Source organism: Astatotilapia calliptera, chromosome 22 (assembly GCF_900246225.1).
Source record: "Astatotilapia calliptera chromosome 22, fAstCal1.2, whole genome shotgun sequence".
Classification (NCBI taxonomy): Eukaryota; Metazoa; Chordata; class Actinopteri; order Cichliformes; family Cichlidae; genus Astatotilapia; species Astatotilapia calliptera.
In genome coordinates this window covers 9,129,125-9,154,990 of record NC_039322.1, presented here as the reverse complement: position 1 = coordinate 9,154,990, position 25,866 = coordinate 9,129,125, and the positions used below count along the sequence as shown (strand labels likewise).

The following is a 25,866-nucleotide window of genomic DNA, read 5'->3' as shown; positions in this document are numbered from 1 at the left end:
CCTCCAGAAAAGCGTGGGCGATCGTGGCTCAAGAGTTGGCAGTTTGTCTTGTAATCGGAAGGTTGTCAGTTCGAGCCCCGGCTCGGACAGTCTTGGTTGTTGTGTCCTTGGGCAAGACACTTCACCTACTGCCTTCTGGTGTTGGCCAGAGAAGCCCATGGTGCGATATGGCAGCCTCGCTTCTGTCAGTCTGCCCCAGGGCAGCTGTGGCTACAACTGTAGCTTGCCTCCACCAGTGTGTGAATGTGAGAGTGAATGAATAGTGGAACTGTAAAGCACTTTGAGGGTCTTGAAAAGCGCTATATAAATGCAATCCATTATTATTTGAAAAGGACTTGATTTCCAAATGTAGTTCAAAACGTACTTTTATCTGAAAAGAGGACCACAGAGCAGTAGTCCACTTCTAAAGTCTCTGGTTCAGGGTGGTTTGACAGCAGTAGTAAAGCAACAGCTATACCGCCTGTTATGAAGACGTCTATATACACTGACACCAGCCTCCGTTCACTCCTTGTGATGTTCTTGAGTCAACTTTTCCTGACAGTCCTCTCAAGTCTGTGGCCATGCTCTTTGTCTCCCTCATACTTTTTCCCCTTCAGCCAACTTTATTATTTACACACCTCCATACAGCCAGCCTTTTCAGCAAGACCTGTGGCTTATCCTCCTATTAGAGAACATCAATGATAGACATCTAAACAACCATCAAATAAGCAGTCTTCCCTCTGATTGTGTTTGCAGGTATTTACCAAGGTCTGCATACCAAGACAAACATTTATGTGAATAGTTTGTTCTTTAAATTTAAACTGGCTTTCTGATTTTCATGAGCTATAGGCATGGTCATCACAACAACAAAAAAGTCATAATGCTTGCATCATGTATAATGAATATAAAATATAGTTAAGTTTGTAGTTAAAGGTTTTATAGTTTAAAAAAAACCCCAAAAAAACCAAACTATTTACAATAAAGGACAAAGCGTCACATTTTTTGACAATGAAATCATTAAGAGAAAATATCCTACTTATACTGTTAAATATGCCCCCACAACAATTTCCATTAATCTTTGGACCCTTTTCTGTATTGTACAGCATGTATTTTGTTTGGGTTTTTTGTTGAGAAAAATAAAAATTTATCCCATTACTTGCACTACATTCTTAAACTTTCAATTTCCAAAACTGAATTCTATTTTTTTTTTTTTTTTTTTTTTTTAAAAAAGAAAGGGATATTTGTTTAAATTTTTTTATTTATTTTTATTTTTTTAAATACTCAACATTTCAAGTCACTGTTCACATACAGGACCCCATCCCTACACTCTTGCCAGGACTACTAACTTAACACCTGCTTTACTAAAGCAAAAAAAAAAAAAAAAAAAAAAAAAAAAAAAAAATTAAATGTGTTCAGATTTCTTCAGGCTACTTAAGACAGAATATATCTGATATTGTTACACTATTCAGCTGCATCCAAGGACAGGAACAGCTTACATCATTAATATTTTACCAAGTGCCATCATCCTGTAATCTGATTTACTTTGGTAAAGAATGCCATCTAGTGACAATAAATGCATATGTAGGCTTTGGTGTCAAGTGCAGATCTAGCTCTGTGGGCATAAATCCACCTTTTAATCAATATTACAGGCTAAATGTCAATGACGAGCGCACACAGTTATGTTATAGGCATGAAATACCCATTTATTACTTTGCACATTAACACAAGAATTCCCTGCAGGCGAACAAAAACAACAAAAACCAATTCAACATGTCACATAATAGCAATAACAGCAAGTGAATGGCCTTCTGAGGGCAGGGACAGAACGAACCCTGCCCCTTTACAACTTAAAGGATTCCGTTCATTCACAGAATCTGAACCACCAGATTCCCAGAATCGGATCGCTCAGATTCTGTGATTCTATTGCTATTAGACAATCACACAGTTTCAGAGACCACTAGCAGGAAAAAATAAAAATAAAAAAATAAAGCAGAGCTATAACAAACCTAAAAAAGAAAAAAAAAAGTGGGAAAAAGGGTAACAAAAAAGGGGGAAAAAGACATAATACACAATGTCAAATTACAAATCTGTCAAGATATAATATATCAAAGTGAGAGGAATTTAAAAATAATTCATGCTCTTTCCATTGGGGCACAGAAAGAATTATGGATCTTGTTTTAAAAAGGTTAAAAAGAGGTAATCCTGCTCCGTCAATGCCTTGGGGACCTCTACACAAAAGAGGAAGTATATCTGTGAAGGGTCAGCGGAGTTGCCATGGAAACAGGAGAGCGCCCACCAATAGGCGTGGCAATAGGTACAAACCAGGAGCGAGAAGACGAAATGGATGCTCTCTACAGTAACCTGGCTCAGAGGAAAGGAGTTCGGTCTTTAACGGGTCCACGTTTGAAGAAAGTACCTCGTTTGATTTGGAACACGACGCAAAGCGCAGAAGCCCTCACCTCAAAAAACAGCTTGTACCTCCCAAATTACTGACATTTGTGTAGGAATCTTTAAAATACATCTTAAAGAGAGACAGACAAATATTGCTAGCCTAAAACAGTCCCACTAAATTGATAAACATTTACCCCGCCCCAAAAAAAGGAAGTTTATATTTTTTTTTCTCTCATAATAAATATGACTCCAAAAAGGTTTTCAGTTTTTTTGTTTTTTGTCGTTTTGTTTTTTTTTTAAAGGACAATACTCTGGCATGCAGGCGAGCAAAGTCTACATTTTGTTACTTGAAAGAAAGAGTCTAAAGCCTACACAACTACTCCACCGAATGCACATTCCCACTGATTGATACAAGCAAATCATGTTTACAAAAAAAAAATAAAAGTAAAATTAAAAAAAATAAAATACAGAGATTTGATAGCGAGTGACCAACAATCACAATGAGTAGAATTATATCTTTGTTTTTAACCATATTTGAAAACTTGGGTTAATATTGCTTTGTAATATTTATAAACAGGGAGTGAGCCTTTATCTGACTGGACTTTAATGACCAAATATTGTGATTTAAACATTCCCCCTTGGAGATCCCAGATGAATATTTAATCAAATCTGCTAACAGAACTGCACACTGTAAAAACTAATCTGCATCATTTAAAACTTATTGCAAGCAACGCCTGGAAAACATCCTCCCCAGTCCCCCTTCTGCTACTCATTTCCTGCTTCTCCACTTGATGCCCACGCCCACATCAAGACGGAGCTCAAACTCATTCATAGTAAACCTGCTGCTTTACGGGTGGTTTATTACAAAAGGGTTTTCACTGAGCTGTCCCTCTCGATGAGGCGTGCACATTTCTCCCAAAGCCTGCTGTCCTGCATTATTATCCAAAAGCAACATTAGGGGGAGCCAATTGTACGTCTGTCACCATTAGTTTCCATGTTAAAAAAGGGAGGGCGGGGGGGGGGGTTCCCAAGGGCAGCGCTTCTATTTACCGTCAATTTAATCCAGTGTTGAAATGCATAAAAAGCACAAAAAAAATACTGTTAAATAGAGAATTGTAAGATGGATATAACTGACATACACGCCGAGTAAAATTGTTTTTAAAAAAAAACAAATTCAATTCATTGCCTACCATAACAACATTTCCCGATTGTCTCCATCTATCGGATCAAAACCAGCCAACACCCGGTGCGGGACGTACACCACCATGGCAGACCTGTTACACCAGTCTGACTGCTACAAGACAACTAGAGTCGGCCACCGTTACATCAGAACCTGCAGAAGAGGCGCGAATTCATCCATCCTGAGAACTACCTCTCACCAGAATGCTACAAAAAAAAAAAAAAAAAAAAAAAAAAAAAAAATTTCCAATCTGAAAACTCAACCCCTCAACCTGCAGCTCAACAACTGAAGTCTATTCCTGAAATCACACTAGTAGCTATATAACTGGCTTCGCTGCAGACCTTAAAAATTTGATCACAATAGTAACAACAGTGACAACAACGAGAACAACAACAGTAAACTACTAGGTCTAAAACAGTTTAAGATAACCACAAAACATCTTATATTAAACTTTTACAAATCTGCTTTGTTGATTCGTATGTATAAATGCATAAAGGTAAGAGATTGACAGTGCCCTCTGGTTCCTGCTTAGCATCCCTGGTCAGTGCAATGAATTGGCCAACATTAGCAAAGGAGACCTTAAAAATCAAAATTAAGTTGGTTCCAGGTTCCTTGAAAACAAATTTAAAAGTGTCCAGCAGTGTCATAACCCTTCTTAAAAAGTTTTAAAAAATTGGATACCACTTTTCACACAGAAAGCAAGACTGATAAAAACATACTGTGTTTAATGCCTTCAGCTTTTTAAACAGGTCCCAATGCTGAACCAGTCACAGGCCAGACCATGGTTGCTACTGCTACACATCAGTCCTGGCTTCAGTTACTACTTGAAATGGACTCTGGGATTCAAGGATGTTTAGAGGCACAAGAAAGCAGCCGTCTCCCAAAGGTGCAAATCCCTATCCAGCCTGTGCAAGCAGCAGGCTAACACAACCACTAAATGTAATAAAGCATTTCATTTAATAAGTGACCCAGGACTGCTACAAATACCCACACGTGCCTCTATGAGGCCTGTTTAAGTCATATGTCTCAAAGTTGCTCTATAGATGTAAATATATGCTTATATGTACTGTATGTGTGAATATAAAACACAACAAATCTGAGGCATTTACAGCAGTTATCTCCTTGATTTCCCTTTACAATTCAGTGGCCTGCCATGAAACACACACAAACACTCTCATACAGCAGTAAATGTATATACAGAGATGCACGCACACACACACACAGACTTGCGTATTCTTCGCTAAGATGGGAGGAAAGTCGCAATGGGTATGGACACCCAGGTCACCTCGCTTGTAAAAGACCGAAAAAGGAGAAAAAGTTAAAACACACGCTCATAAAAAGGAAAATATATATAGATATAGATATCATTCTCAAAAGGTCAACCCCCCTCCATCTCTGTTCATGTAGAGCTCCCTCCCCACCACCCGATAAACCCAAGACCTTGTGACAGATTTTGCCCAAAAGGGCTTTGAGGTAAAAGTAGATAAGAGTCCTGCTTAGCTGGGAGAGCTAAAGAGCTGTGCGGGCACAGTTTGCGCCTGCCCACTCTCTCGCTCAGTGTATCTTACAAACACATGAGTACAGACATTCAAATAGAAAAAACAAAAACAAACGCAAAATAATGGCTCAACTCGTAGGTGTGTATGGTTTGTTTTTGTTTTTTCGCGTTTTTCTCTTTTGTGCATTGTAAACCCCTGTGGGTTCGCAGTGCTGGATTGCTGGTTAAAAGGGCGGCTCGATTGGGAACGCTGGTTGGAAATTGTTCCATGAAACAGAGCCTGCTGGACGTTGGGATGTAGATGAATCCCCCTCCACGAGCCGCTTTGGTGCAGATTCAGAAAATGTAGAGTGAGTATGAAGAAAAGACTACAAGGAGAGAGGGAAGAAGGAAAACGGGGAATGGGGCAGATGGATTTAAAAAGAAAAAAAATCTATATATATGGGGTAGATCCACAAGTGGACTGGCTGACAGGCTAGTTCAGGCAAAGTACATGGTGTGCTGGGTATCATAGTGGATTTGAACTGCCTTTGCCAATGCCTGGGGGTCTCGGCCATTACTCTGGCCTGAGACGTGGCTGCCTTCGGCGCTGCAAGACAAAAAAGTAGTGTCAGTACGGTTTTCCTTTCTGTACCATCAATACCGATTAGAAAGCCATTTAATAATTTAGCTTTTAGGTGCTTTAGAGTTTTAAACTAATAGGTTAAAGTGAGTTGATGCACAGACTTCTATATTAAAAACAAATTTAAAAAAAAGTTTTACATTAGAACTTAAACAATGTGGTTAATTTGAAAGGTTTTAGAAACATCTTAAACACTCATTTATGTTTTATCTGATAATGACATTGTTGTAGTTACATACGAGGCTCCCTTACCTGTCATGGTCTTTGTCCACCAGGTGGTAGCGGGCTCGGAAAGCCACCAACCTGGCATAGTAGGCTGGGGCCGGGATGGAAACTGAGCGTGTGCAGCGAACATAGGTGTGACACAGCTGGTAGGTAAGGAGCTGCAGTTCATCGGCCGTGAAACAGTTGTCATCCCACAAGACGTGGTAGTGGGAGGGGCGACTGGTTCCCTGAAAGAGAAAGCAATGCAACAATGTCAATACTGCATTACAACTTCATGAAATGACTTCCTGCTCTATTCCAGCTCACTCACAACCGCAGATTTGCCTGGAATCTGTTTGTTGCTCTAATCTTTGTCCACCCTCCCAATGCTCTGGAAGCTATTCCACTGCAAAAAGTTAATAACCTGGACACAAATTTCACTCATTTTCCGTTATTATCATGTAAGCTCACCTGGATCCCAGCATGGCTGCACAGGTAGAAATCAAATTCGGACGGGTGTGTGATGGTGCTGTCCACTGTGGTGCCAGCTGGAACGTTACCACTCTTCCCAACCTGCAAGGGGTAATAAAGTCAGACTTAGGGAACAGATTGACCAATAGATATCCCTTAAATGCACACATCTGGGTAAACTGCTAACCCTCTCAGCTTTGTCAGAGCAGAAGAGACGAGTATGGTGACGTTTCTGGACCACAATGTAGGTAATGCCAGGCCTGTAATCCTCCTCCAGACTGATGCAGGCCTTCCTGATGGCTATCAGCTCGGGCCATGCTACCTGAAATACCAAAAATAATTTAATGAGTTTACACAAAACTCAAAGGCGTTTGATTTTACATATCATTCTGTTAGCTTTATGGTTTGTAATTTCTACATGCTGCCAGTATTACCTGTTTCATTTGTCCCTCTGATACACCACCACGATAATAGATGATGCGTGTGGGCTTGAAGCGTGTCGACTTGTAAAACTGGATTAGCAGTTCTCTGACCATGTTGGTAAGGTCTTGGATAACTTCCTGGCTGAAGAGCTGCTCCTGAAGATGCAAAACAAATCTGGAGTTAGTACAGGAAAGTATTAAAAAGTGAGCAAACTTTGGTTTAATGGACGTGAGCTGGGTCATACTGAGGTGAAACATTAGATCTGTTTTATAAAGACCATCTGTGTCAGTTTCAAGCACATCTGTAGTTACCTGGGACATGTCTTGTCGAGACGTCTGGACTCGCACCGTGGCGCAGTACCGGCTTGGGTGGCCATCCATGCTTCCCACCACTGCTGCGATGGATGGTTTTTTCCCGTCACCCGCTGGAGGATGTGTGACATCAGCACCCAGGAAGATGACAGGCTGCTGGAACACAGAGGGCCTGAAAAAAAACAAATAGGAGTATGCTTCATTTTTAATTTCATACTGCATAAACAGCACTAATACTGTACCAGTATAATTAATAATCCTCGCATGTTTGCAAAAAAAAAAAAAAAAAAAGTCTCTGCCCCACATGATTACCAAGGAAGATTTCATTTTCCAGAGAACATTTAAACAATCTTCACCATTCAAGAGAAGAAATTGCATCTCTGTGACCAAATTAGAATTCTTTCTTTCTGACCTCTGATGAGGCACCAAGACATTGTTGATGCCTCCTAGCTTGGCGTTAATCTTGAGGCAGAGGTTGGAGAGGGTCTGAGGGGAAGTCTTCACCACGTTCTTCACTTGCACGCACTGGGTGGCCATACCGAGGAGGGTGTCTCCCACCCGCTTTACCTCAGCTGCACAAGACAACCAACATGACCAAGATTACAGTCACAATATTGTTTAATCCATATAAGAAAGAAGAAAATAAAAATGAAGAAAAGTTCCTTACCGTAGACCGGTGTTTTGCCAGGAAGGATTACCACAATCAGCTGCAGACCAACGTAAGACATCTTAAGGTGTTTAAACATGGGCTCCACGCTATCAGCTCCTTGGGCATATTTACAGAAACAAGGCTGGCCTTGAATGGGCATCCCAGCATCCTTTGAAATTTTTCGCAGCTGGTCAGTGAAGCTCCTGTTAAAACCCCAGAGTTTATTATAAATCAGTCCCTTATCCAATTCAAGGTCGTGGGCAATTCCCATCTACTGCTGTGAAAAACCGCTTGCATATAAATATTCTCGATTTGTAGTTTAGAGTTAGTAGTAATGGCAACATGTTATATCAATGATCGTTAACATCATATAGACATACAAAGCTTTAAAATCGTTGCACTCTTCAGAATCTGGGTTTTTTCATGCTGCACCCAAACAGTGATGATGCCGTTGGGGGGGGGGGATTTGAGCAGCTTAGTCTAAAGAGTTGGAGTATTAAAAGTGAGTTCTCATTTACAGAACTTAGTTTCATATTTTTGTGCACAGAATTAAATCCAGACATTTCACTGTAACACTGAGTGTTTAATATAAGCGTAAATGTTAGATATTTCTTTAAAATGTTGCACTAACAGCTGTTAAAAGCTTACTTGAGCAGGTCCTCACGACATTGTTTTTGTGGAGCGAAGCAGGCCACAGCCCAGACCTTGATCTCTATGCCAGCGTAGAACTGCTTGCCCCTCATGTCCCACACGCCCTGATTGGGCGTCGCCACTGTTTTATTCTGCGGAGAGAGCCCCTACACTCTTAGTCAACCCTGCAGTTGGATGAGCCAATACAAAAGCTGCAACAATTACAAGCAAACAAAGCATTAACCCTCTGAAGTCCAATCATCCTTAAGGTTAACACTAACCCTATGTTGAAGAGGGGAAAAAATAAATAAATAAATTTAAAAAATAAAAAATAAAAAAAATAGGACTTTGTTTTGTAAAAATGTGTAAAAAAAGTTTGTGTTTATGAGAATTTTGTCCACTGGTTGCCAAAACATGTGAAAACATTTTTTTTAATCCAAAAATGTAAAAATGAGATAGGGTTAGAGTTATATGCACACTGACCACTCAAAAAATAAGGGAACACTTCAAAATTACACATTGGCACTCAAATGACATTTCGGAGCCAAAATCTTTCACTGTGTAAGTTGTTGAGAACATGAGGATGTAACAGTCAGTGAAAAATATAATTTATTCCCTTTAAGGGCTTAGATAGATCAAATATAAGATTTTCAAAGTGTTCCCTTAATTTTCTTTATCCACATCCTTTGACCTCAGAGGGTTAACACACAGCTGAACATGCCTGTAAACACTGTACATTGGCTAGGAACACTGTACAAGTGTTAAAAGGCTTAAATGTTTGATACCTCAATACCAGTTTTACCATTGCTTATAGAGGGAGGGAGGGAGGGAGGGAGGGGGGGGGGGGGGGGGGGGGGGAGTGTTAACACATGACATTTATTTTGGCATCACCAGACTTGTGTAAGAAAAAAAAAGTCTCAGTTTTGAAGGCTGCAGTCAACCGAACAAAGTCCTGGCCGACTGAAGTATACCTACTCTTCAACCAAGTGTTTGGGGCAGTGGGTGTGGTGGGATACGCTTTACCTCTACATTTAGTAAGTCTGCCACAGCTGCTTGCATTTTATCCTAAATGAATTTGAAACAGACATAGAAAGTCATTATTTGCAACATATTCACTCTGTAATGGTTCACTTTTAGCTAAAATCTGGGAAACTGTCAGTTTAGATAGGAGCAGGAAGCCCATCCAAATTGGTCTGGGTCCATCCTTGCTGCCTCTGACAGATGATGGGGCTGTTGAAACAGTGGTCAAGTACAGATACATAGTTAAATATCTTCCTTCTTTTATGCTAAAGCTCAATGTGTTAAAGGCAAATGTTGAGACACTGTAGTACAGACTAGTTAACCATTTCTAAAGATATCATGCTGTTGAGCTGTGACATGCAAATTACTGACAAATTTAATGAGTTTAACTTAATGTGGCTACAACTGTAACAACATCAGTTGGTTTGCTGCCAATTCTGAGTACAAGTTCAACAAGTTGATTCACCAATTAAAGCTAGCAGTATCTAGGTTTGCCTTGAAGTCACCAGGGCTGGGTGAGTCCATAGTTGTGGTGTGGGGGGTGTTTCCGAGGTAGATTGTTACCCTGCTGCCAAAAATAATGACTTGGTCCCTCAAAGGCTAGTGCCAATTTGGTCAGTCATGTAAACGTATTGCGCGCAAAAAAATATAAATAGATTTAAAAAAAAATAATAAAATCAGAACTTTTGATTCTTTTTAAATTGCCAAGAAATAACCGGTTTTCTTATATTGCTTCATGTCAGGGGTCCTAATGAGTAATATGAGTATAATGAGTATTGCATCCACTTAAAGAGACACCGAGCACTTCCAGTTTCAGTTGGGTTGCGACTGGAAATTCAAAGGGAAGCTTTCAATTAAGTTAATAAGATTTGCCAAAGGCCATTAGGAGCTTTGTTCTTCAAACTGAGTGGCCACATGGAACTTCAGTCGAATGCCAAAAGTTTAGTGGTTCTCCATCTCTTTTCAACACAACCTGAAAAATGTATTTAAAAAAAAAAAAAAAAAAAAGATAAAAATACATATTTACAGGTTGTTCAGACTAATAAAAACTTCAGCGCATATTACACAGAAAAAAGGCGGCACGATTATATCACATTGAATAGAATGAAATGTGCGCATTTCATTCATACAAAGTGATCACAGAAATTGGAAAAAAGCTTTCTGTATGCATTAAGGGCACTTATGCTAGAAGCTGATTAGACTCAATATCCCAGCAGGCAAATGGCCAAATCATTCAGTGTTCTTTCAGGATCTTGGGTTTATGACGCAATGTATAGTTGAGGCAGTCAGAAGTGGATTTAAGCTTGGCACAGGTACTCCCCCCCCCCCCCCCCCCAAATGAGAATATGCCTCTTTTTTTTTTTATAAAAAGTTTAAAAAAGGCGCCAGAGAACTCTACGAGAAAGCTGGCCAAAGACTGAGCCAATATTTCCCCACAGGGATGATTAAAATTTAATCTTATCTTAGCAGAATCATTGCACACTGCCAGTGAGTGGCGAGTTTTAATCCAGCCCCTGTAGTATTTATATTAACCTTCTAATTTTCATATGAAAAATAGATTCACATTCACTCCACAGGCACAAACAGTGGAAGTGAAGACTAATTTTACTTTATTCCTGCATGGATAAGAGTCTTATCGTCTTCCGGTTGGCAGCATTTCCATTACCCCCCCACCTTTACACACAATCCTTGAATCCCAATTCAGCCTCACATGCCTTCCCAGGCAATAGTCAAGATATTGAAGGCGAATAACTTATTGCTATATGGCTATTTATTAAATTCCTTATTTTAGCTAGGTAGATGCAAATGATGCCATCTAGCATCACAGATCCTAACAGAGCGGTAAACAAATTGAACATATCCAGGCTTTCATTGCAATAGCTGACTTGACACAACCTAAAACACCAGTCAGAGATAACAAATATCCCGACGGTGGGTATCAACTTTGTTAACTCAGGGTTTTTGCGCCTCACATAAAAGGGGTCGTTTGATGGGTCATTTGACTCTTCCTCTGCACAAAGTGGATCAGCTGAAGCACTGTCTGAAATCTATAAAGAACAAAAGAAATAAGTGAAATGACACACTTGCTACACATGACAGTAATGTGGGAGAAAACTGCTAACCTTGTGATGTGATCACCACAAGTGCACAGAGTGCTAAAATGTATAACCTCAAGTTGATTATTTTAACCACTCAGTGCATTGTTACTGCAGCCATTTACTTCTAAAAAGGCAGCTGCACATTAGAGTTCAGAAACTTTAACATGCATACATCTAAACAGCCACATTTGACTGTCTTAACCTTTAAAAAAAAAAGAACAAAAGAACAAAAAACAGATGTGGAAAAATCACTGATTTGTGAAATCAAAGTGAAATTGAAACAGCTGAATGTTCTGTGATTAACAGCCTACAAATGTGGCTGATTATTTTAACTACTCCAATAGCAGCTAATGGAACAGATTCATTCAGTGGTGTTGGTTAAGGCACAACTTAAAGCATAATTTATGGTCGAGCAAATATGTCCGTCTGTGTAGACGTTACCACTCGTACAGCGGGGGAGAGGGGCTTTCACTCACTGCAGATGGGCTCCCATGCAGTTCTCCAAAATTCAACTGCACGTCGCTGGAAGCAGATGCTGTATGCCACTGCCAATGCCGACTGCTTGACAAGTGAGCCGGAATAGAGAAGTGAGCGACAGCGGAGTTCACTGGGAAAAACCGCAAAACAACAACATTTTGCTCTATATTCATGCTGTACTTTTTTAAATTAAAGACAAAGCATGAAGAGTACCGACAGTGGCTGCAGTGGAAACTTCATGTTTAACACTCCGTTTCACTTTAGCAGTTTGTATGTTGTAACTTCGCTCTTCTCCACTACTGGCTGACGGACCAACAACAGCACAAGCAAGAGTGGCCCGCAGACCGGCTGTACCACATACTTTGTACACTGCTTCCATACACAGAGCCCTCTGCAGGCAGATGGGCCATCCCCAGACCGCCCGCTGTCTGTGAACACGCTCTCCCTGCTGAACCATAAATTCTGCTTCAGTTGCTTATATACACTGTGTTCCTCCAGGAAACAATCAGTTACAGGATACAGCAAAAAGATGACAAAATGAAGATTTAAAACCAAAACTAAATGCTTCTAGCCAGGTCAAAAGAGCCACCTTCGTGACACTAAAAACTGACTTTAGGCTTCTCAACTTTAGATCCTCAAATGGCTGATTTGAAATTCAGTGGGCATATCTCAGTGGTCCACAGGCTCCTCATCTCATTTCTTCCACTTACAAAAGCAGTCAATGCAATATCATTTAGATCTTTACATCCTGAAGCTGTCTTAATGAGGGGAAGAATATGCAAAAGGAGACACTTAATAGACATCTGAGATGCACCACAGGATTATAACATGGGAAAGGTCCAGGTCTTACAAGTGTGCATATGTTAAAGCCGACTACTGTATCACCTATACTTCCAGTTTAATGTATATGTAATGGGTATACTATTCAGCATGTACTCAAGTCATTAATCACTTTGGATATTTTAATTTAACTGTATTTACAAGATTATAAGCATCTCAATCCTTAGCTGTAAAACCTCTGCAAACCTGGAACATCCCCATGTCACAGCATTCACTCTGAAGCCCCGTCCCACGCCCACCCTGTGCATTCCCAACGGGCTTGCGCCCTGAGAATGCAGTCCCCTGCCCAGTACTCACCCTGCCACAGTCCCTCCCTGTGTCTGTACTCACCCGGCCCCCATACTGTAGCATGGGTGCTGGGAGGACACGCCCTGTCACCTCTGTCATGTCATTATGCACAACAATGCCAAATTCCTTCAGGTAAGGGTCGGGGCCCCCGACCATGCTGTTACTTTTGACCTGAGAAAGAGAAAGGAAGACCAGTTCAAAGGAATCACAATACAATCAACCTGCCAGGGACTGGCATTTGAAAATGTACAGATAAATCTAGTATACTGACAATGACAACTGTGTTCATTGTCCCTTTTAAATAAATACACTCAAGTCAGACACTCAAATTTCTAATTTTCCTTTAGACATGGTTGGGTTTGAAGCAGTTGCTATAACTAAGCAAACAATTAAAAATACAGCATGATGATCCAGCCCCCAATGCCTCCTCAAACAGGGAACCAACTCTCACCAATCTGCTGATCTCTTCCTGTCTGTCGGGGGCTGAACGAGCTGTAGCTTTAATCATGGTTGATGTCTGGTTGTCGGTCAGTTTCTTGATACAGCGCTGGCCTGCTACTATGTTACAGACCTGCAGGAGGAGGAATGGGCATTTCATTAATTAAACAAAAATCAGATAAGAGGAGCAGCAGTGGGCAATCTGAAAAGGAAAAAATGTCACAACTTTTTATTAATTTTATTATTATTATTATGGGGCAGGGATAGCTCAGTAGGTAAAGTGGTCGCCCCATGATCGGAAGGTCGGCGGTTCAAATCCACTTAACGGCTACCCTGAGGTACCCCTGAGCAAGGTACCGTCCCTACACACTGCTCCCCGGGCGCCTGCTTAGTGGGCTGCCCACTGCTTCACTGAGTGAATGGGTCAAATGCAGAGAAAAACCAAGTAATTTCCCCATGGGGATCAATAAAGTATCCATTAATATTATTATTATTATTATTATTATTATTATTATTATTATTATTATTATTATTATTATTATTATTATTATTATTATTATTATTAAAGGTATACTGCGTGAGAACATTTTCCATCTCCCCCCCCCTCCAAACAAAAAAAAAAAAAAAAAAAAAGGGGGGGTTTCTCACCTCTAGGGGAAGGTAGGTGTGCTTCTGTTCCTGTCCTACTTGCAAACAGGGTAAGTGTGGATACTTGAGCTGTAGATTGTACTTCTGCTTGAAATACTGAGCTACTGTGCACTCCATGGCCTGGCCGTTCTCAAGCTGTAAGGGGAACCTGTGCATAAATGGAAAATGTGTGCAAGCCACATTGAAGTCTCCGTGAGTATGAATAAATAAGAAAATGTTTGCCTAGTTTAATTCTACATTTACAACACTTATATGACTTTGGTACACTTTACTACAGTGCCTTTGCTGATGAGTGCAGGATTGCTACTTACGTCTGATGGCTGGCAGGTCGGCGCGTGACATTGCAAACTCGATACTTCCTCTTCATCTGACCACAGTGTGTGACCTCAACTTTCAAACCTGTTTAACAACACACCAAGAATAATTGCAATGTCTGGATAAAAAAAATAAAATAAAATGTAAAACACATTACTGTGTTTGCCTTTAGCAGGTTTAGCAGTCTGGTTTTTTGAGGCCATAATATCAATGCTGACACTCCAGCTAGCTATGCCTTTTCTTTAGACAGAAAAGTGTGCTTATACAAGCCCCACAGAGGCTAGAGAAGTGAAGAACAAAAAAAAAAAAAAAAAGTTTAATTTCAAGTTTAACTATCTGGTTCTGAATTTCAACAAAAACATGTCAGCAGCTTCTGCTCTTTGTTGTGCAACTACCAGTTACAACATGTGAGGCTAAAGAAAGATCAAAACTGGTCAAAGAAATGTTTCTGTATTTTTGCTTAAAGAGAAAGTACTTTGATTTCCGCCAGTTGATTTAGATATAGCAGGACTGCATGACCCAGTTACCAGAGTGGATTTCTTTGTAACTTTTTATGGAGTGCGGAAGAGTTAAAGAGTCTAAAGTCATTCATAACGTGATAATGTGTGTCACTGACCTCCCCGGTCTGGCAGATTCTAAGCTCTTAATTCAGTTGGTGGTTGTGAGTGCTCACCTCTTATTTCCTTGGTGAACTTGACACGTTGTGAGTCAGTCAGTGGTTTGGTCTGTTCATTGATGTTTTGTATATCAAGCACCTCGCACATGAACTCGATCACAGGCTGAGCACGGTAGAAAGCAGTAGCTGATACTGTTAAGGAAAAAAGAAAGTTATTCAACTGGTTTTATAAATCAGTAACTGAGGAAAAATGAATAGCAGTCAATACAGAAAAGCAAAGCTGAACGAACCAATTAAAAATCCAGACCCGACAGAAATTTCTTTGTCAACTTCGCTATTTAAAGACCAAACACATAACAGCCTTGTGTGCTTCTGTGAACCAATACCTTGAGCTGTACTTTACAGGTGCAAAAGTTCAATGGAGATACTTGTGTTTAGGGCACCTTTCACTTTTACCCTTAATTATCTACCTTTATTTACCTTTTCAGATTCATATTATAAACACAACATGATTTGTAATGCATCTTATAAAGCAATATATTATGATGCTTTGCTAACATACTGAAACTTCATATGAATTGCATTGTAATACTTACGACTGTTTCCGCCCAATCATTTCTTTACAAGTTTTTACTAAAGAAAGTCAGTGTTTCTAGTCTAATGGGAGTCATGACACTGTACGAAATATTAAAGAAAGTATTCTAGTTGTAAGCACTTTCTTATTTCATTAGGCACATCTTGCTAGTACTGTGGTGGACCCCGTTTTTAATTCAGAACTGTTAATTCTTGGTGGCAAAGATTCAACAAGGTGCTGGAAATATTCCTGCAGCATTTTCATCCATAGTGACATGATAGCATTGCACAGTTGCAATTTGTCACTGCATCACATCTTTCTATTGGGGATTGGACTGAGACCCACTAACTGAGGCCATTTGAGTACAGTCAACTCATTGTCATGTTCAAGAAATCAGTTTAATGCAAGATTCGAACTCTCATTCAACTGTCACGGCAGAAATTAAGATTGATTGATCAAAGCAACATTTTTCCAATCTTTTGTACAGCTTCAGCAAACCTGTGTGAACTGCAACCTCAGTTTCCTGCTCTCAGCTGACAAGAGTGGCACGGTGTGGGTTTTTTTGGCTGCTGTAGCCCATCAGCTTCAAACTTTGAAGTGCACTTCCTGCTCTTGTTTGATAACAAGTGGTTATTTGAGTTACTGTTGCCTTCCTCAGCTCAAAGTAGTCTGGCAATTTTCCTTTTACCTCTGGTATCAACAAGACATTTTCACCCAGAGAACTGCCATTCGCTGGATATTTTCTCTTTCAGACCATTTGCTGTAAAACTAGAGATGGTTGTGTGGGAACATCACAGTAGATGAGCAGTTTCAGAAATACTCAGATCAACCCGTCAGGCACCAATAACCATGCCACGTTCACTCATGCTTGTCACTTTTCTCCATTCAGACACTGAACTTCAAGAGGTACTCTTGACCATGTGTACATGCCTAACTGCAGTGATATGCTGTCAAGATTGGCCAGTTAGATATTTGCTTCAATTGGCAGTTAACTGGGTGGCCAGTGAGCATCCTTACATCACAGAAAAATCTCATTTTGGATGTTTTCAAATCAATAAAATTTCAAATCATAGCTGCAGAAAAATCTGTTTGTACCATCGATGTTGAGCATCATGTTCCACATGGCAGGACGGACAGACTGATGGAAACCAAACCACACCTCCCTGCCTCCACCAAGAGGATGGTAGTAACCCTCCGGAGGAGAGAAAAACGATCGCCCCACTGGAGTGTACCTGTGTGTAACCGAAAAACAAATTTTAGGTTTTATATTATCTAATTTTTGTATTTATTAACAAACCAGATGTTCACTTAACCATTAAGGTATATTTTTAAAACATGCAATAAAAAAAAAAAAATCCAGACGCATTAGTCTGAAAGACAAAAGTGGGCATATGAGCATGCTAATAACTGCTCTATTGATCTGGATATTCGTAGTACAATGAATTTTTGATATGTTTAAGTCCTTCTCTTCTAAATACATCTGTGTTTACATTACTAAGTTATAACAGCTTTCAGGGAAAATTTAAGCCATTATTCTGACATTAGATTACATCAACAACACTGCAGAAAAGACGTGAATAAGCTGGTGATGCGTTTGTAAGTCATGGGTGAAAAGCCGTACCTCATGGAAGGCAGATGCCTTGTGATGACATCCAGAGCCTGAACGGAGTCCTCTGGCACCTCGTTAAGGTGACCCGACAGGGCTTCCAGCAGCATCTGAAGACTCACCACAGAAACCCACTGCAAGGACACCTTGAACGTCTGATCTTTCCCCTCACCAGGTAGGGTGACCTCCAGATCCACCTGAGGGCAGAAGAGGGCCAAGAATGATGAAAACAAAAGCTCAGCGAAGGGACATTGGTTGTAGAATGTGTGACAAGGGGTGATCAAAAAACCCAGAAATGCAAAACAAAGAATGTAATCATTTTTTGGATTACAAATAGATGAGCTAGAGTCACCAATGAAGAATCAAGGGGTATAAACCAGACAAAAACTGAAGGAAAGGACTTTAAGTTACCAAAATAAAGCAAATGAAATGTCAGTAAGTCATAAAAATGGCACCAAAACACTTTTTTAACTGGTCATGCAGATATTAGTAACCCACTTTGTATTACTGAGATCTCATTTCCACATATACTGGCCAGATACAAACAGATTAAATTATTGGAGTGAAATTTATTGTTTCCTTTAAACATAAATTTTCATCATCAGGCTTTTTTGTCAGCTTAAATTACATAGTCGATGAAATATGAATGCCTGCATACTGCATTTTCTATTAGAGGTCCTATCTAAAAGACCTCTCAGACCAGCACAGATCGCATTCCTGTTCCAGACTTTCCTAGAAATCCAGTTGGAAACCTTTCACTCAATTATGTAGTCTGCCTCCTTAAGCTGAGCCAGTAACCCATTTAATACGCCTGCCATTTCCTTCTTAAAATATGATCTACAATCACTGAGGTATGCCATTAAATACAAAACTTATCCCTTTATGGTGCATTAGAGCTGACAGTTTATGTGCCTGAAATACCAACCCTGTCCCTCCCTATTGGCAGTGGATGTGCTGTGTACATGTTCCTCTTCCCATCATAGCCAGGCTGTCGGTCACCAAAAATCTGCATCTTGAAATGCCGGACCATGGTATCCACCACCTCCCTACAGAAGCGAGGTCCAACAGGATAGTCAGGGCACATAATCAACATTCAGAGACATTTAGGCAGTCTGGTTGCAAAAGCAACAGATCAAAACGATCAGTATCTTCATGAATCTTTACCTGTTAACCCTTCGTGGTCGTTTCTCAGGCTTGATCTCAATATCATAGTGATAGACATCAATCTTGGGAATCTGCACCTGGAAGTGGTTGGCAAGGAGCCGGATGGGTTTCCCCACCGTGCCAAGGCCGGGACGCCGTGGAGGCTGAAACAGAGAGGTAGGGGCGGGCGGGCCTGAAAGGAAAAGAGTAATAATTTGCAACACAATAACAATAAATTGATTCCCTAACGTCCACATTTGAGACAAGTCTCATTTTAAACTTCGCATAAAGCACATTTGGCATTTAACTGTTTATAAAGGTGGTGACAGCTTGTTTAGCTTGCCATTAAATGTCATGTCTGATGGATGAATGTGCACTGCGCAACGCCAAGCTCATTGGAAACTCTCATTAGTGACACCTGCTTGAATGCACTAAAATGGTCTCGAACCCTGAAGGGCACATGCATGCTTTGATTGATCCGTAACTCTGGCCCCTGACCTACATGGGTCAACAAGGGGCTGGCGAAACAATGACCTCCAATTATCCTTCAACCCGCCCACTGCTCCACCCAGACACACAGGGTGCCCACCCTTTACGCCGAGACAAAGACAGCGCTCTTCTCAGACAAACAGCAGTGGGACCATATGGAGGGGTGCCATGCGGACAGTCTGGGATTACCGTTACAGTCCGCATCCAACTCCCATACATACAGAAACGTACATATACACAATTTACGCTAGTACATGAGCCTCAATTTTAATCATAAAAGCCGCAAGTACCGAGGAACACAATATATGCACATATACGTGCACAAGACCTCAAGCTTCCTGTTACAGTGAACCCAATAATGATTCATCTCTCAAATATCAACACTACTGATTTGCATCAACACGGGAGGGAGGAGGGAATGTGGTGCTTATTCTGTCAAAATCATCAGCTGATATGGCTAGCCAAGCATTACTTGGCACAAGAGCGCCTAAAAGGCTTAAAAATCAAATATCCTAATACAACTCTCTACAGGAGGGGAAAAAAGCTTTTGAATGCTTTAGCCAAACTAAAGCATGCACAAAATTTAAGCACTTAAAAGGAAATATATATACTTATGTGTAAATATAATAAGTGCTGGTAGCACCAAATGTTGCCTAATGCTTTTGTCAACTGCCAGCTAAGGGACTGCGGGGGTCCTCCTAAACTCCGTGCACCCACACGCTCCAGTTAACAACTGAAGCGTGAGAGCACAGACAACTGAGACCCTCCCCATCGCTTCCTAAAAACACGCTTCCCAACATGCCCTCATCTAGCCTGCGCACCCCAGATCACCCTCCTCCCTCCTCTATTCTACCCACTCCTCCTCCATCACATGAACAAGCCATTAGTTCTTATGAAACATTATGTTTGACGATACGTGCTCAAGTAAGAAGCCATTTGTTGCACGTCTGCTTTTCTCTGCCACGATCTGGAAATACTCTGATGAGTCATTTAAATTTGTCCTACTGGCCTTGTTACAGATAGCAACAAAAGGCATACCAAATGTTCCACATTATGCTTGAAGCTACACGTCTCTGCATATGTTGTACTCATCATTTGTGTTGGTGTATGTCACAACTTACAGGCAGGATAATTTGCTTATGTAACATTTTGTCTCCAACGTGGGATTTTGTCACACTTGATCCTTCAGTTCTGCAAAACCAACACCTTTGATGCAGCTGTGTTTTACTAGGGAAGGAATAGTCCTCATTGAGGTACTTTTATTCATTGCTGCCTTATACTATCATTTGGCAGCTCCAGCTTTTCAGATTTGTTGATGCATATATTCTAAAGTCAAACCAATGTAATAAAGTACAACTTTTGTAATTTAAAACAGAAAAATATGAATGACTTGGCAGAAGTAAAAATGGATTCGGTGAATCTTATATAGCACTTTTCTACTCTGACTAACCCAAAAACTCTATGCTCTATATAAACTCTAAAAATCACACACATTCACTGTCCGATGGACACATTGGAGAGCAACTTGGGTTAGCATTTTGCCCAAGGACATTTGGCATGCAGACTGGAGGGATCGAACCAACAACCTTCCAATTAGCAGATGACCTGCTCTAACACCTAAGCTACAGCCAACCCAAAGACATTGTAAGGCATGTACAATAATTCCTTTAATGCAACAAGTAATAATGACACATTATAACAAACACAGCAATAGAAAATGGGCCCATTTGCCAAATTATTTTAGTGCAGGCTTAGCATGGACTAAATTTCAGCATTCAGCCATCTGCATAAATAATCCACTTTGTGTCTATGCAGCTAACAGACGACCTGCAGTCAACTGCAAAAACAACTTCTATTTCGTCTACCTTTGTGCATATGCGCAGATACCTTTGCACACAGATTTCTTTTGTTTTCAGCCCACTGTGTGAAAGTAGCAGAAAGTGTTTTTAGTATAGACATGATGCACAGCAACTTTGAGGGCTTCCTCTTCCACCAAAAACAGAGCTGTGCCTATATTTAGCCTCCTCAGCTGCTACATTACTACACTTAGAAATGTGTCTCAATGTGAAATGCCTAAAGTCATCCTTCCTCCACAACCACTCTTCTCTCCACTAACACCCCCCCCCCCCCCAACTTGACCCAACATGAACTTTAAAATTGTAAAATATGAAAAGCACCCAGCACGAGATAGAAACTGATAGTTTTGTCTGACCAACTGTCTAAAGCGCAGCTATTTTCCAAGTACTTGTAATCCAATAACTAACAACTTATAGCAAATCTGAGTGTAACTGCTGGCTTTGCTGCCACAGGCAAGAAAAATATAGATCTACTTTTAAATTTAAACATAAATAATTAAGTTAGTATTGGATGACAATCCTAAAGTAAATCCGTTGGGCATGTTTCTTTGCCTTTAGACAATAATTCTGATGGCAAAGGAACCAAGCGGGACAGGCAAACAAAAAAAAAAAAAAAAAAAAAAAAAAAAAACAAGTATTGGATGACAATCCAGGCGACTGAACATTATACAAAACTAAAGCCACACATGTGGATAACACATTTCACTTTAAAGAACTTCTAAGTAAACATGGTCTTGTATTTTGTGAATGTCATAAGCTCATTCTCAGTAACAGCACTTTCAACTGCACAAGGGGTCGCCACAGTGGGCAGCTCCAAATGTTTGATTTGGCAGTTTTTACACCAGACGCCCATCCTGACACAACCCCGACGGGATCCGTCTTTCCTCCTGGGATCACACTGGGGTATCTCTCTCTTGTCTGGCAAATATGTAAACCACTACACTATGGAGCTACGAGGCACAGTTTCAATAAAAAAAAACAAAAAAAAAAAACAACCCAATATTTAATACAGAGCCTACATATTTTAGCAAACCTGTCAGCTGCACTAACACAAGACAGCAGTGACAATCTGCACAGGTCTTTTAATTCATTTTTTCAACCAGAACATTAATGAAGTACTTAAACAGTGCTGAATACCATATAAATAGCAGCTCTCACATTTACAGCGAGCTTCCTCCATAATTTGTGCTTCTGCTCCAAATGAGACAGAGTTGCATCTACTTTGAGTCACAGAGGAAGTGAAATTAACTTTCCCCCCTTACACACAAAATGACAGATGCACTAATGGCAAACAAGCCTTCCTTTTCAAAACTTAAATCCAAACTGACCATAAACATTTCGGCCTCCCTATCTTACTGTAACACCCCACCCCCAACTCTTCACTGATCTAATTTAGACAAACCATTAGATCGTGTGCAGTGTACTCACACTTTCTGAGTAGGGTTTCCTACTAATGCACTGTAGAGCCTACTAATGCTATGCATGTCCCTGGTAACCACAGTGGAGCATAGACAGCTGGGCTTAAAGCTAAGCACGAGGATGATGGCTTGGCCCTGCGATGAGTCAGAGACTAAGAGCACCGAACAGGGAGTACACTGACGCCCACACCTGAAAATCACCCGGATTAAGGTACTACACCGAACAGGAGAAAGAGGAGATACATTAAGAAAGGCTTAGTGACCATTCACAATGTAGAAATATCCACACATCAGTGTAGAGATGTGCAGAAGAATCAGGCGAGCTGACTTAGATGATTTTAAATGTAACACAGGATGTCTTACTGACCATGTTTACCATTACGAATTAATGCATTTTCCAAATGGGATCTTATACTTCTACACTTCCTCTCAGTTTCACTCAGTGTCCTCCAGGCTTTTGTCTTTTCACTCATCTCTGCATACTCATGTTGTGTGACTCCACCACAATTTCGAGACAACAACAACCCAATTCAGAATTCTGTCACTGAATAGGCCACTCACTGCTGCATTTCACACCTCTAAGAACAGACAGTTGACCGTCTGCTTTACATCTTTCCTGTGTTTGAAGACATCCCCACCACTGAACAAGAGTATTGTTGAAGCACGACTAAACGGGAGACAGCAGACACACAGACTGGGCTACAAGACATTACTGTAACTGTAATTTAGAAGAGTTAAAAACTGCAACTAAGGCCGTCACAATATTAAAGCTTTGCGTTTATTTTGGTCATAAAGAAAAGAACGCGATTAGATATTAAGCATGTATAGAAATTTTGAAAAAGAGTCAAACTTATTTCTAATACATTCAGATTTACTTCACACCTGCACCGTGGCCAGTTTGCATTATATTAATATTATATTATTATTAATAATTCAATATTAATAAAGATTAAGCACTGCCTTTGAAAAGGGCAGCAAAGCTTTACAAACATGCCAAAAAGAGAAATTCTAGAGCAGTGTTCACAGATCATATTTATATTCATCACAAAAAATCTCATTGTTACGTCTGCATCTATGAACGTGTAAACAAAGGCTTTGATAGAAAATCTCAATTCAAACTCCACAACCTAAACACTTGCTGTAGCAAAGTACACACAGCAGGCACAATAAGCAATCACTAATGTATAATAATAAATGCTGATTACTTGGGAGTCATTATTTCATTTCATTATGTGCAGCAATGATCCAAACACACCCCTGAAGGATAGATAGGATGCATTGTCCCCAATAAGCCTGGACCCTCACAGCTTCTTGCATCCATTTAACATTTTCTGCAGGAGCACATTTCCTGTTTAAATAACACATCTAGTGCTTCCTAATGCCACTACCTTTCTTCTGATTCTTGCGGGGAAATGTGTGGTCATTTAGAAAGTCAATAAATAAATAATAATAATAAACCATGTCAATGCTGTCGCATGAAGACTTTTCTGTTGAAAGATGCTTCGTTTATGAAAAGGCGCGTTTCCCACACACAAAAAAAGAACACAATGTCTCCAGTGGGGTGGGGGGGAATAGGACCTAAACATATTTTGCAGCTTTGTGACAATAACACTGCATATTGGACTGATGACCGCACAGGTGCATGATTTGACTTCCCACTGCATGCCTTTATTGCATCAAAATACGTGCCTTTGTTATCATATAGGAGACTATAATGGAGCTGGCCTGCAGATCTGATCGATAAGAGCGCCATCCATCCCTGCTGTGCTCTCACGGGCGCATGGCTGCTGCCCAAGGAGAGGCGCGCAAACCGATGACCACCTCACATTAAAAAACCCCACAAAATCACCACATCTGCAGAGTAAACGTGTTTTGTTGGCATTCATTTTGTCTTCCCAAACCATCGCTGTCATCTTGGACGGGCGGGGAGGGGGGTGTAAGAGACGAGCTTGCCTGCTCCTGATGGCGATGCAGGCAGATTTATATGATTTAACTGAGAGGGGGATTTTGCAAAAACACGTTACATTCCGCCGTATTTCGACGCAAACGCGCAGTCCCCTTGAAACAATCGGGTCGTAAAGGCGTGAAACGCCGAATAAACACAGCGAAACCAAACAACGTAAACATAGCACGACGCGGAAGGAAGGAAGGTCCCAGTTAAATCCCCACTCACACAATGCCAGCCCCGACACGACGAGTAGAGCGTGCCTGACATAAATATAACCCTCGGACACGGCGGGAGAGTGGATAAAAACAACCCCCTCCGGTACTAACAGGAAGAGGAGCCCCCCTTGGTTCGATGTAATTAACGTACTACGAGTACGTACACAAACACGGGCTTGGGCCTCGGCTTGTTTTCCCGTCACAGCGAGGCCTCGCTGCAGCCACGGCCCCCAGTGAAGCGACGCATTTGCGCACACGCGCCCCACACACGGCTCGCGCTCACAGCTCCTCGCTCCGCTCTCGCTTTCTTAAAAATCCTTACCGGGTCCGAGCGCTTCCATGGCCGAGGCCTCTCTCTCCGTCTCTGTCCCGGCCTGGCGGCTCCGTACCGACGCTGAAATTGGGGGCGGTATCTCGAAGCTTGAAAGTGGCTAAATTTAAGAAACGGGAGTATAGATAGACGCGTGGACGACTGCTGACTGGGCTGACCTGAACTGAGCTACCGCCGCTGCCGATGCTGCTGACGGTTTAGATATGCGCATGCGTCGGTTACAAGTGGCAAAATACACCGTAGGCTACCGCAGAGATGCAAGCAATTGTTTTTACTAGTTATACTCAAAATTTCTTTGTTTGGGAGTTAAAATTAAATACAGCTTAAACAATATAGCATCAATAAGTATAATAGCATTTTTACACTATACAAATTACCCTTGTATTCATTCATTTTTCTATTATATCTTCAATTCATTTTCTCATTCATTCGACGCCTGAACGTCTCCAGTGTGGGATTAATAAAGTTTCTGTCTGTAAGCAGAGTATATACTAAATATTTGTTACACCAAATAAAAAAGATCAAAATTTCTTAATGCTTAATTGTGCTGTGAGACATCAAAACATTTAAAGCAAATCTTGTGTAAGTTTTTTTGTTTTGTTTTTTTCAAACTGAGAAACTTTTTAAGTGATACTTTCCAAGCAAGGTGCACATGCCCTGCTTTATTTTATCTGAATAAAGCAGAATAAAAGGTAGCAGCTTTTCATCAGTTTGTGTTTTTGTTATTTACTTGGATTATATCATAAGAAATCTTATTTTTTGAGAAGGGGTTAAGACCCCCAAACAGGTTGCTGTTCGAGTTTAAGATTTAAATTTGAATGTTTTTGTTTTTCCTTTGAAGATTTAGTTTGGACTTGTAGAAACATGGTCACAAAATAAAAATAAAGAAGAGAAACCCAAGGCAAGATATAAAATCTGGGCATCCTTACCTCTTCTAAATCCAAACCGGTCTTCATACCTCCTCCCTTTTCCGTTGCCTTGCTTTGGTAGTACATAACGCTCCAGGAACCGCCTTAAAATATAACCGTATTTTTTCTGCAACAACTCCCAGTTCATGGTTTCTGCTGTCAAGACGCTATAATTGGACGATACGCTCAATAACAGCCCCACACGATTCTCGCTCCGTGGTACCAGCTCGTTGCTCTTGGGCAGTACCATTGTTGCTACTCTACCTCCTCCAGTAGGAT

At 40.7% G+C, this 25,866-nt stretch overlaps 1 protein-coding gene across 7 annotated transcripts; it reads right to left on the bottom strand.

Annotated features, from left to right (window-relative positions):
* Positions 1-4,258: 4,258 nt before the first annotated feature.
* On the bottom strand, positions 4,259-25,865 carry ago4 (argonaute RISC component 4). Of its 7 annotated transcripts, none has more exons than XM_026155862.1 (19): positions 25,609-25,865; positions 18,444-18,615; positions 18,205-18,325; positions 17,295-17,476; positions 16,769-16,905; positions 15,157-15,291; positions 14,480-14,567; positions 14,169-14,316; positions 13,534-13,653; positions 13,092-13,253; positions 8,377-8,525; positions 7,747-7,931; positions 7,492-7,651; positions 7,080-7,251; positions 6,780-6,923; positions 6,533-6,667; positions 6,346-6,447; positions 5,923-6,122; positions 4,259-5,637 (listed from the first exon to the last, which is right to left on the bottom strand). In XM_026155862.1, exons 1-19 carry the CDS (start codon positions 25,835-25,837, stop codon positions 5,529-5,531), a joined length of 2,850 nt encoding a protein of 949 aa, XP_026011647.1. In that variant the 5' UTR covers positions 25,838-25,865; the 3' UTR covers positions 4,259-5,528. The 7 variants fall into 7 exon arrangements, with proteins under 7 accessions (XP_026011647.1, XP_026011648.1, XP_026011649.1 ...); XM_026155863.1 differs by having other exon boundaries at positions 8,377-8,510; XM_026155864.1 differs by having other exon boundaries at positions 13,125-13,253.
* Position 25,866: the final 1 nt, after the last annotated feature.

Bases quoted from the DNA above. Each gene is read 5' to 3' on its own strand.
- ago4 (XM_026155862.1), bottom strand. From the start codon at position 25,837: ATGGTACTGCCCAAGAGCAACGAGCTGGTACCACGGAGCGAGAATCGT. The intron at 7,252-7,491 runs GTCAGAAAGAAA...GTTTTTTTTCAG, and splicing joins GTCTTGGTGCCTCATCAGAG to GCCCTCTGTGTTCCAGCAGC. The intron at 5,638-5,922 runs GTAAGGGAGCCT...TTTGTCTTGCAG, and splicing joins GTGGACAAAGACCATGACAG to CGCCGAAGGCAGCCACGTCT.